At 36.4% G+C, this 12,352-nt stretch overlaps 1 protein-coding gene across 3 annotated transcripts; it reads right to left on the bottom strand.

Moving 5' to 3' along the window:
• Positions 1-612: 612 nt before the first annotated feature.
• LOC141429714 (Golgi resident protein GCP60) lies at positions 613-9,258 on the bottom strand. 3 transcript variants are annotated; one of them, XM_074090175.1, is made up of 11 exons: positions 8,997-9,252; positions 8,377-8,590; positions 8,198-8,266; positions 7,700-7,804; positions 7,308-7,577; positions 6,785-6,826; positions 6,505-6,560; positions 5,670-5,858; positions 4,964-5,074; positions 4,419-4,537; positions 613-4,170 (listed from the first exon to the last, which is right to left on the bottom strand). In XM_074090175.1, the coding sequence occupies exons 1-11, from the start codon at positions 9,136-9,138 to the stop codon at positions 4,054-4,056; spliced, it is 1,434 nt and encodes a 477-aa protein (XP_073946276.1). In that variant the 5' UTR covers positions 9,139-9,252; the 3' UTR covers positions 613-4,053. The 3 variants fall into 3 exon arrangements, with proteins under 3 accessions (XP_073946276.1, XP_073946279.1, XP_073946277.1); XM_074090178.1 differs by lacking the exon at positions 7,700-7,804 and having other exon boundaries at positions 8,997-9,258; XM_074090176.1 differs by lacking the exon at positions 6,785-6,826.
• Positions 9,259-12,352: the final 3,094 nt, after the last annotated feature.

The raw sequence follows: 12,352 nt of genomic DNA, 5'->3' as shown, positions 1-12,352 counted from the left end.
TAAATATTTTGTGGCCGGAATCTGGGAAATCTAGGTATAAGTATCCCTTCAACAAACTACAAACAAAAACGATGCTTTTGTTAAAATTGCTGTGCCTGAGGTAGGGTTGCTAGGTTCAACTAGGTTGTAAACGTTGTAAATGAAGACACAAGTCCTACACAGGTGCATTCATTATTGTTTTTTTTTGTTTGCTTTGTTTGTTGATATTGCCCTAAAATACAATAATTCGGTCCAGTTCATGCTAACTTAAGTACCTATAGGTAAGGATAAAGGATGTTTTAGCTGTGGGCTAAAATAAAACTATGATGGAGTTGATAGACAAACATGTTTTTATTTTCAACCTTTTGACCATCTAAAGATCCCAGCCATCACTTTCCTATGCAGTCTGTCAATCGGTCGTTATTGAACTTTAAAAAAGGTAAAACATGGGTACTACCAATTTTTATTCCTCCAAGGATACAAAGAACAGAAGATTACACAATGATTCGACTGTTATTGCTGTTGTGACCTTAAATTGAACAATGTAAGTTCTCAAATAAACCAAGTTTTGCAAGTCATATTGCATTTTATCACTGTCCTGACTCATGAACAATTTGAAACTTTGTTTTAGTAAGTACAGTTAACTGTAGCAATGATCAGCAATGGGGAATGTCTGAAAAATTTAGAAACGCTTGAAACTTTTTATATCAATAGGAATAACCTTTCTAGTTAACAGAAAAAAATATAAGATAGCATCAATTAATTAAAAAAAATTAAAGAGTTTTCTTTAGCGCTAAATTACCTACGACAGTCCGGCCGTACCGTTACGGGTTGTTCCATAGTCCAGAATAAAAATACATTAAAAAAGAATTTATGTGTCTTTGCCTCGATCGTTTTGACCGGTGACACTCTTTACCGGGCCGAATAATACTGACATGGAAATACCAACCCTGTTTCTCATGTACACGTCCATAGAAATTGACATGAGCTTCTATGGGTGTGTGTGTAGATGAAAAACAGGGTCGGTATTTCCATATCGGTATTATCGGAGTCGGTAAAGAGTGTCACCTGCCAAAACGATCGAGTCAGTCAAAGTTGAGTCAGACACAAAAAAAATTTTTTCATGTTTTTTTATTCTGGACTATGGAACAACCCGTAACCGACCGGACTGTCGTAATTTGGCGGTAAAGAATAATATCTTTTTTTTAAATTAATTGATGTTACTTAAAAATCTGATATTTTTTTCTGTTAATTAGAAAGGTTATTCCTATCGATGATAAAAAAATCAAGCGTTTCTAAAATTTTCATCCATTCCCATTAGAACTTATGATTAAAGAAACCGAGCTGATATATCCATCATTATCTATTGTAAACAGAATAAAATCATCATTTCGAGTTCAATATCCCCTGAGGTACTTCCAATGCTGACTGTACCTTACCTACTAGTGATGTAACGAATATTCGCATTCGGAAAATTGTGCGAATATTTAGCAGTGAAATTAAGAACTGAAAAGTGAACATTATTTCTAAATTAACCCAAAATTAACCGTAAAAAAATTATATAACAAACTCAAATTGACCGGAAAAAAAACTTATATTCGTTATTCTTGGTGTTACTAGGTTGAAATTATAAATATTTTGAGCTAGTAGCGAACTTTTTTGAGGGTTTATAAAAAAATAACCCGTTAATAATAAATAAGCAGTGGTCGCCTAGTGGTTTGTCCTATCGCCTCTCAAGCAGAGGATCGTGGGTTCAAACCCCGGCTCGCACCTCTGAACTTTTCCACATTCATGTGCGGAATTACCTTTGAAATTTACCACGAGCTTTACGGTGAAGGAAAACATCGTTAAGAAACCTGCACAAACCTGCGAAGCAATTCAACGGTGCGTATGAAGTTCCCAATCCGCACTGAGCACGCGTGGGAACTATGGCTTAAGTCCTCTCATTCTGAGAGGAGGCCTGTGCCCAGCAGTGGGACGTATATAGGCTGGGATGATAAAAAATAATGATCAAAAGTGATCTATGTTCACATTCAATCATGTTAAAAACAGAACATTCGTTACATCACAAGTACCTACTAAATTTTACATGATCTCACCAATAAGTACCTACATAAAATACAAACGATAACTTTTAACATAAAAAACACAAAAATACTAGATACATTTAAGACTTAGGGGCTGTTTCACCAACCATTGATTAGTGTTAACTGACGGTTAAATGTGATGCCGTCTTTATTTGTTTTGTTCGAATAGACGGAGACGGCATCACATTTAACCGTCAGTTAACACTAATCAATGGATGGTGAAACAGCCCCTTAGGATGGCATTTAATTGTCATTATACCACAAGATTGTATTTCAATTTACACAAAGTGTGTACAAAAATTAGTTTCCATTATCCATCCATACAAAAATCTTATATTTAACAGAGTTGTAAATAAAACTATTGGTTAAAATACAACAAAATATAGTTCCATATGCAACACAAAGCTAAACATGTAATACATGCAGTTAACGTCACTACAATGATGAAAACGCTACTGATGATACTACACTCATCTTACAACATGAAAGTTAATAAATAGTTTAATACATCAAATTATACGAGTAAACCTCCCGATTACGCTGCGGTTCACGATAGACATTTACTAAGACAAATTGAAGAGTTACAGATAACATTCAAGATATCTATTGTGATAGATCTATAAAGTGCAAAACCAATTTATATACATTTAAAATCCACTTTGTATTGTTCCCCTAATGGCACATTATTACCGTTCAATGTAAATATATATCGCTCTTAATACCTAACAACATATTAATTCGCTACTATAGAGAAATGGATTAAACATAAATAAAACTATATTTCAAGGGTTGTTGCTTTTACAAACTTCTTGAGATGTTATTGATGTTATTGTGACTAACATAATTCGAATAAGGTTAGAGTAACGAATGTGTTAGTAATCAGGCAATCTAGATGACTCGATAACTACCATAAATACTATGGCGACGTATAAACTGAAGTTGATATTATCCTGTCCTGTATGTGTATGGGTATTGCATATAATATGTTATTTTTATTTTTTTAGTATCACCATGCCTCTTGCATTGTGCCTTATGCCCGTCACTTGGTTAAAACGTAGGCTTAGTCTTAGCTGTGTGGGTAATATTTAAATACCTGTTTAATTATATTATAAATTTATAATGTAACAAGTGGAGCTGTCGTTTAGCTCAAATTTGGGCTCTGCAGAAAATCAGCGTTGCTGCACCCACTGTGTAGCAACACATGCTGAGTGGAGACCCTTTTTCGGTGACAATTGGTGTCATCACCATACAATTTATTGTAATTTTGCTTGTATAGTAATATATTATTGTTTTTTGTGTTTGGTGGTGGTACTGTTGGGACCGTTAATAAATCATTTTTCTTTCTTTCTTTTCTTTCTTAATGGTTTAATAGAAAATTGTTTAAGGGTCAACGCTAGCTGACGCTGTTTGTACGGAGCGGGTGAACGCCTATTGAAAAATAGTATGAGTAGCGCTAAATGAACGCGTCGCGTGCGACGGATTTTACCTACACCCGCGCCAGCAGGGCTACTACGAAACTCGAAGTTCGTGTCGTGCGGTCCCTCTCGCTCTCGTATTAAATAGTATAAGTGTCAGAGGGACCGCACGACACGAACTCCGAGTTTCGAGTTTCGTAGTAGCCGTGCAGCAGGCGTGCGCCCGCTCCGTGCACCCGCGCCAGCTAACGTAGGCCCTAAGACAATATTTTTATAATTATATTTAAGCAAATTATTAACTAATTAGAGTAATTAGGAACAACGCAGATAAAGAACACGATACCACACAGTATAATTTGTCATTATCATTATATTTTACTTTTACTTAAAAAGACCATTATTTTAGCGATATTTTTTAATCTGAAGAACACAAAATAATAATAAATAAGCTCTTATTGCACTTCATTATTATATTAACAAATACTGGTGTACTTTATGCAACATCTTTAAACAATAATCAATTGATATTCCCTTTTTAATTTGTCATGATTACATTATGGTAAAAATATGTTTTACTGTGTATAATATACTTTGTAATATAGCGTTTTGGACCGCCATAAACTGTAGGTGTTGTCGAATTTAAGTAGATATACTCCTTCCCCTGGATAAGTATGAGAGCCGGCGTACACCTGAAATAAATAAATGCTCATTAAGTTAGTTAATTATTTATTTTAACCTACAAAAACTAAATTAATGACGGTTATTGTGACGATAAAGTTGGCGCTAGTGTCGTAAGGTCCTTTGACAACTTTGACATTTGTACAATTTACAATTTTATTCTGTTAAAAAAAAAGGTAGTCCACTGAGTTGACTTAAAAGTTAAAGTGCGTAATAAGTTAAAGTACGTAAAAGGTTAAAATGCATAAAAGGTCCCGACCTCGGTGTGGCAGTCCCTACGGAATATGGGCACAACGATGCTGACGGAGGGCCTCTGGTGCGCAAGCGCGCGTCGCTCGGATCCCACTTCCGGGTCACCTCCTTCAGTTATCGTGAACTCTATAAAAAAAAACTTAGATATATCTTAATATCTATAGAAAAGTAGTTTCTGACTGACTGAGAGACAAAGCACAGCCTAAGCCTAAACCACTGGGGCTAGCGGCGGGGAGTGAACATTTTCGTTAGGAGAAAGAGAGAAGCGGGAGTTAGATATTTCTTCGGACGTAACTCCTCGGAATTGATGTAGACAAGCTTTACATGTCATAATTTAGGCAAGCCGGTGGGAATCGGTGTGTTACAGCGCCATGCCACTGAAGGACAGATACTTTAAAATTGGCAGACATATTCCTTGAGGGTTTGGGAATCTTACGAGGGGTAGGTAGGTATTGGGGAGATATTTCGAATAAAAACAGCAAGCAAAAGAAGGTTAAAAAAAGTTACTATATAAATCATAATTATCTCAAGAGTAGTCCGTCCGTATCGTACCTTCGTCGCCGTATCCGTCGTCGTCCGCGTCGTCTTCGTCGTCGCTCTCCGACACGTGCACCGTCACCTCGGTCGTGGCCGATTTACTCCACTCGAAGTACAAGCCGAAACCTGGAGTGCAAATTATGTAACTAGGTGGAAAAACCGGGTCTATATCGGCCCGCGTCATTGTTGGAAGTCAGAATGTAGTCTTTGTCAGAATGTATTGTTTGTTCAGAGTTGTTATAAAACAAACCTAACCTAACCTACAGTTTTCTATAGGACTATTAAAAAAAATTAGAAAAAATTGAGGCTACAGTGAAAAAAAAAATAAGTATGACAAACAATAATTTTGACAAACATTACATGATGACTTGCGAAAATTATACGAACTTTGTCGCGCCCAGAATAACCAGTGCGCCTCATCAGAAAGAAAGAAATCATATATATTCGTGATAACGCATCGCAACTTCCTTCCACGTCCACATGTTCACTTCCTCTATGTAGAGGATGATTATATGATAACTGGCTTTAAGAAACATGGACCAGCACTCACCTATATCATAGTTATGGATGTCGAACTCCCAGCTGAGGCATTTGGCCCGGGCAGGTGCCCCACAGTGAGGCGCCCGACGTCTCTTTGAAACTGTGCAACTTCGCCCCCGCCTGTGGGGGAAGACTGCAGATGCCAGATGACTGGCTTTAAGAAACATGGATCAGCACTCACCTATATCATAGTTATCGGTGGCGAACTCCCAGCAGAGGCACTTGGCCCGTTGGTGTGTGGGCACCCGCACAGTGACCGTCTCGCCGTGGCCCACAGTGAGGCGCCCACCGCCAGCGCCCGCTGTCTCTTTGAACTGCGCAACTTCGCCCCGCGTCCACATGTTCGCTTCCTCTATGTGGGGGAAGATTTCTAGACAAAACAGACCAGAGGTCATATAATTTAACTGTGATCAATTTATTTCCCGTAAATTTATTGTTTCATAAATAGTCCTAATTTTTGTTTAATATAACATAATAGTTCTAATATTAATGACCTATTATATAAAATACTACTATAATTACAAAATTCATAAAATTTTATGACTATAAAGGTCAAAATGTTTTAATTCTATTTAAATAATTTTATCATAGACTAAGAGTAAGTATATATATCGTTCTTGACATTATTTACATATTTCACCATACTAATTATCATTATTCATATAGTTTAAATATTTAAAGTAAATCATTTCTAAGAAACCAAATCTATAACATCCATTAGGCATACAGATAATTACTTAAAAACATTTAGAAAGATACATTTGAAAGTCATTATTCATTTAACTATGACTAATGAAAACAATATTTTAGACTATCGCGGTCATTACTAATTTTATGAGTCTCGTCTCGTGATGATGGCGCATGCAACTGTGCCGAAATATCGAGCTGCTCTAAAATCAAGGTACGCGGAACAAAAACCCGAATTTAATTCATGAAATTAATGAACATTATATTGAAAAACGCTATTGATTAAAAAACTTGAAATAGGCTAGGTGAGAGCACACAAAAATATTTACCATCGTCGTCAGAGTCTTCTTTCTGGTCCAAAAGATCTGCAGACTCGTCTTCAGGCCTGAAAACATTAAAACATAAATGTATAGAAAAGTCCATTTTCAAAATTATTATTTTTTTAATTGTCATTTTTAAGTTTCATCATTTCTGTACATTACTGCCTGAATGCAAGTAGGGCTTTTCGTAAGATTTCATCTCTTAATTTCTACTCAGTGTATTATCAGACTTAATTAGCTTAGCTTATTAGCTATCAATGACATCAAATAACAAGCAAGATCCACATACCCAATATGAGCCTGCACAACATCCAATGTGAGACTTGTGTCCCTGCAAAAGGACCATTATGCAACCATAACTTATATTTTAATACATTCCAAAAGTAACAGACTTTCTTTCCTCCCTCACCACCTCAATAGTTGGTGGTCAACTACAGTTTATTTCTTGCAAAACTTTGTGCCACGCATGGTGAAACTGGGATCAGCTTACAGCACCAGTATTTCCAGACTGATCTATCCTGATGGGGTATCTTCAAAAAGCGAGCCTACTCTTTTTTCAGTTCCTGACTTCACATGGAGCTTTAACCGGCTAGTTCATAATTTTTTGTTTCATTGACAAAAGAAAAAAGATTTTAAGAAACTCCTATTCATATGTGTCTAATCCTTAGCCCATTTGATGATGATGTGTCCATTACAGAGATGTACCAAGTATCAGATAAGGCGTAATTATTTATTTTATGATTTTTAAGTATATGTTAGACATACAAACTGGTATTATCAACTTTTTAATTTACAAGGATAAAGAAACTTACTTGTTATCCAAATCAGATGTATCAAAATCGCCACTTTCCAGTAATTTTGCAGGATTTCCATTTTCCTTATCAATATCCTCGGTGCTCTTTATATTTGAGTTGGCTAGCCGTTGGTCGACAGCCAACTGCTGTATGTACTGCTGGTAATGTTGGTCCTGGAGTTGCCTGATGAGGACAGCTTGCTGGTCAAAGTTGCCAGGGAACTGCTGTTGTGCATACTGCAGAAACTGGTCGTAAGTTTGCGCGTTGAGTGCATCCTTGATTTTCTGCCTGAAATATTACAAAGGGACTTTAGTATTATGGGTATTTAATAGGACTATTCAATGTGGTTGGCTCCAGGAGCAACCTTTGACATGTTGAGTTTAAACACTTTTTTAGGTTAAGATGCTTACACTTGTTGCTCTTCAGTTAATTTATTGTTTTGCTGTTTTTGCTTTTCAATATTTATCCTACTTTGTAGCTCAACATTCGCTTTTTCTTCTTTCTGTTTCTTTTCCCTTAAAAGGAAAAAAAAGACCTATTAGATTAAACATTTAAAATTGTAAATAATTCTGGTTGCTACTGAAAATAAAATTAGTCAAATATGACATATTTTAAATCAGACACCAATATTTTAAAGTAGTTTTAACCTTTATGCTTAAAATGGGTGGTCAAAAGGTTAAATTTATAAACCATCATAAAATGTTTTTTTGTAAAAAAAATATTTAAAAACCTTTTTGCTGATGGTATTTGATTACGGCACTGTCACCAAAGCTCTAATACAATGTACACAATAGAAAAGTCAAGAGTATTGAAAGTAGGTTAAAATCTACTAATTTGTTTACATTATTAGTTAATTATTCACAAGATAATGTAACAATACAAGAGTTAGTAAACATGGAGATGCTTACTGTTGTTGCTTTTTATCTTCAAAGTCCTTCTGTATTGCTTCCACATATGGTTTAAACAAGGGGCATAATCTGGAAGATAAAACAAGCACAGATCACTAATAAAACTGTACTCAAATTATCTATCGACAAAGACTGATACTCGTAACAGATAAGAAAGATATGCATAAAATGATTCATACCTCTCTAAAGTGCATAGAAATCCAGCCATGGCTTGTACTTGCGACATTGTACCAAGTGCTTGCCATGCTGCTCGCCGATCTCGTCCTATTACGTCCAACACCCCCAGAGGCGGTGCAGAGTTGACATCTAGAGTGCCATGGGCTGCTTGCTGAGTATAAGCTACTAGTTTAAGTCGGTCCTCGTAACTGAGATGAAGGGCTTTACCTTCCTTGTCTGAATTAAAAAAAAGAATAAGAGACATTTTAGTAACCAAAGAACAATAATATTAATTTGAATAGGTAATCAACAGAATCGTAATATGCCAGAAAAAAAAACAGGTGAATTGTAAACTATCCACACACTCTTTTTCTTTGAAAAGTCATAAAATACTATGCTTATTGGGAGAGTATTAATGATCTGATAGCAAAATTGCTTTAAGAAAACATGTAAAGTTTGGAGTACGTGCGACTGAGCTAATAAAATTGTAATAAAATATATTCGAATATGGCAAACAGAAACGTATTGCTGTATCACTTGGAATATCTAACTGTTCTTTAATTATTTAAGTAATTGTGTGCAAAGATTGTGTTGTTTTCGGGCGCATATATCAGTTTATATTCACAGAAAATAACTAATTTACCTTTGTAAAAGGCGAGTCCTTGTTTATACATTTCTTTTAAAGGTATACCCCATTTTCTTTCTTCACTCTCCATTATACCTTCATCAGTCTCTAATGGTATTTTCTCTGTGCTAATTCTAGTGCTATTTTCCACTTTTGCCATTTTTATTCTTAACAGAAAACCAGATAATTTGGATTCTCTGATTTCGCGAATTTGCTTGACTGACTTGAAGTGACTTGACAGACAGACAGCAGCAGGGCTACTCGAAGCTCTAAACTCGAAGTTCGTACTTCGTATCGTACCGTTTCTCTCGCGCTCGTATTAAATAGTAGAAGTGTCAGAGGGACCGAACGATACGAACTTCGAGTTTCGAGTTTCGTAGCAGCAGGGCTACTACGAAACTCGAACCTCGAAGTTCGTGTAGTGCGGTTCCTCTGACACTTATACTATTTAATACGAGAGCGAGAGGGACAGCACGACACGAACTTCGAGTTTCGAGTTTCGTAGTAGCCTGCAGTAGCCCAGCAGGACGGCACGGTCAGACAGGCAGTGTTGCCTAGTCAAATTTGAGAAAAGTCAACAAATATTTTTTTTGTCATGCTACTGTGTCGTAACCAAACATAGCACTAGAGGAGGCATTTGGCGGGCACGTCAGTTGGTAACGTTTACAAAAAAATCAATTACTTTTCGAGTTGTCAGAAGAAAGTATTAAAGTGGTTAGAGAACCTGACTACGAAGCTTGAGGTTCCGGGTTCGATTCCCGGCTGGGGCAGATATTTGTATGAATAATACGAATGTTTGTTCTCGGGTCTTACATGTTCAATATGTATTTAAATATGTATTTATCTATATAAGTATGTTTATCCGTTGCCTAGTATCCATAGTACAAGCTTTGCTTAGTTTGGGCACAGAATATATAATAATACTAACGTACAGAATGGCCACGCTCCACCCCGCAACGGTTCGAGTTATCCCACCCCTCAAGCGCAGATTGCAGGAAAACCGCAGGAAAACCGCAGAAAAGCAGTCGGGTGCGCAACGCGATGTATGTCGGCCCATAACCTTTTAATATTAGAAATAATCTTGCGAATAAAAGATCAGCACAACTTTGACATGACTTTTTGTAATAACGTTTCCTTGACACACAGAGAACAGAAACGACAAACCATAGACAAACATAAATCGACACAAACCTATTAGCACAATAAAATAATCTAACAGCACGGCACTAAGTTCGGGAGCAATAATTTTGCGAAATGGTAACGGTACCCTCCCTACTTCCTTTTATAAATAAATAATGATTTCTGAAATTATCGCGATTAAAACATGAAATAACTAGGTACCTACCGAATAATTCATTTAAGTCTGGATTCGTATATCTATTGTAATTGGAAATAATAATGCTGAAATACACAGCCAGACACATTTTAAGTAGGTTTAAATAAATAGGTAAGATTAACGATTAAGTACATTTATTTGCACATCTAAGCCATACCTACATTTAAATACCTTTAAATGTCATTGGTAGTAAATACTTATAGTACTAGGATTTTGCGATGGTCAGCCCTGTGTTTCTTACGCACATATTGACGCGTGTACAGCCATCGTCGTGCCTATGTAGATTCAAGAACGCGTATTTTGTACGGCGTGGCCGCCCTGTAGTTTGGGACTAGGTCAATTGGTGTGAAGTGCCCCATGATATTTATACTTAGTATTTTTACTTCTGAAGCTGTGGTGGCCTAGTGGTTTGACCTATCGCCTCTCAAGCAGAGGGTCGTGGGTTCGAACCCCGGTTCGCACCTCTGAGTTTTTCTAAATTCATGTGCGGAATTACATTTGAAATTTACCACGAGCTTTGCGGTGAAGGAAAACATCGTGAGGAAACCTGTACAAACCTGCGATGCGATTCAATGGTGCGTGCGAAGTTCCCAATCCGCACTGGGCCCGCGTGGGAACTATGGCCCACGCCCTCTTGTTCTGAGAGGAGGCCTGTGCCCAGCAGTGGGACTTGTATAGGCTGGGATGATGATGATGATTTTTACTTCTTACTTAATAATAGGTGCTTTACGTTAGGTACCTGAATGTACAAAAGCCAATTTGTATTAAATAAACCAAGTAATATTGATTATTATATAAATATTTTATACATTACCTTGGCATATTTTGGGAATATATGTATAAATAACATTTTTCTAAATTTTTTACAGTTATTTTTTACGCATTATGTTGGCAAGTTAAGGTTGATCTAATTTTGATATTACATTATTTTGACATAGCAGGTTAAAATACTAGGTAATTTATAAATACTTAGTACGGAATACGGATACCCGTATACTTATCAAAATGTATTTTTTGTAAACTTTACCAACTGACGTGCCCGCATGTTTTGTCGTAACTATATTGGCCGATAATTATTACTTGTAAACTGTAAACTGGGGGCACAGGACTTAAATTTAGTACGGGCAAGATAAATTTTGTTAGGCCCTATGATGATAAACCACACATTAGATGTCGGTCGGTCACAGCCTCAAATTTTGTAGAGGTCACAAATTATAATACATTGCAGCTAGGACACTGTTTTTTTTTTTAAAGTTATTTTATTATTTTTTATAAAAAAATTCAATCAATGTGACGTGTACAATTTTGGGGAGGGTCATGTCCCCTGTGCCTGTGATCCCCCCCCCCCCCTACGCCTGTAGACCACAAGCTAGTGGCCCACCTCAATCACACCTAGCGTCAACCAAACACGGAAAAACAGTAAACACGGAAAAAACAGAAACATAAACAATGTTGTACTCTATGGCATAACCCTTATTCTGCGCAGTTGGAGAAAAAACCTTAGATTTTGGGTAAATATCAGTAAACGTTGGACAAAAATAATGAATTTCCTGAAAATATGGAAGACCTGGCAACACTGCAGGTTTTTTTTATTTATTAAAAGCATTGGCATCACGGCCATCAGTGAACCAAGAACATAAAAAAGTGGAGATTGCCAGTTGTCTTGCCTAAACGATCTTAGGTAGGATCTCAAATTTTTAGGTTGGTCACACTGGCGTGGAAAGTCAGAAAAAACGCAAATAGGGGAGTCCACTGAAAAAACATCGATTTTTTTTCGATTCGATAAATCGGAACTGTACATCGATGTATCTCGCTGTATGGGATGAAAACATCGATGTTTTGTAAACAGTACTTTTTCTAACATTAAGTATATTACAAATACAAAGCTGTAGTCATGTGAAAAGTCGTACATCTCAAAACAGATAATTTTTTCAGTGAAAATTTTCGCAAATAACAGTTATGAAAAGAGCCAAAGCCATTATTTTATTAAAATTTAGATTTTAATCTTTCATAAAATAATAGATGTGACTCCTTTTAT

Source organism: Choristoneura fumiferana, chromosome 7, assembly GCF_025370935.1.
Source record: "Choristoneura fumiferana chromosome 7, NRCan_CFum_1, whole genome shotgun sequence".
Lineage (NCBI taxonomy): Eukaryota > Metazoa > Arthropoda > Insecta > Lepidoptera > Tortricidae > Choristoneura > Choristoneura fumiferana.
The sequence above is the reverse complement of the archived record's forward strand: the minus strand, read 5'-3'. Positions and strand labels throughout refer to the sequence as shown.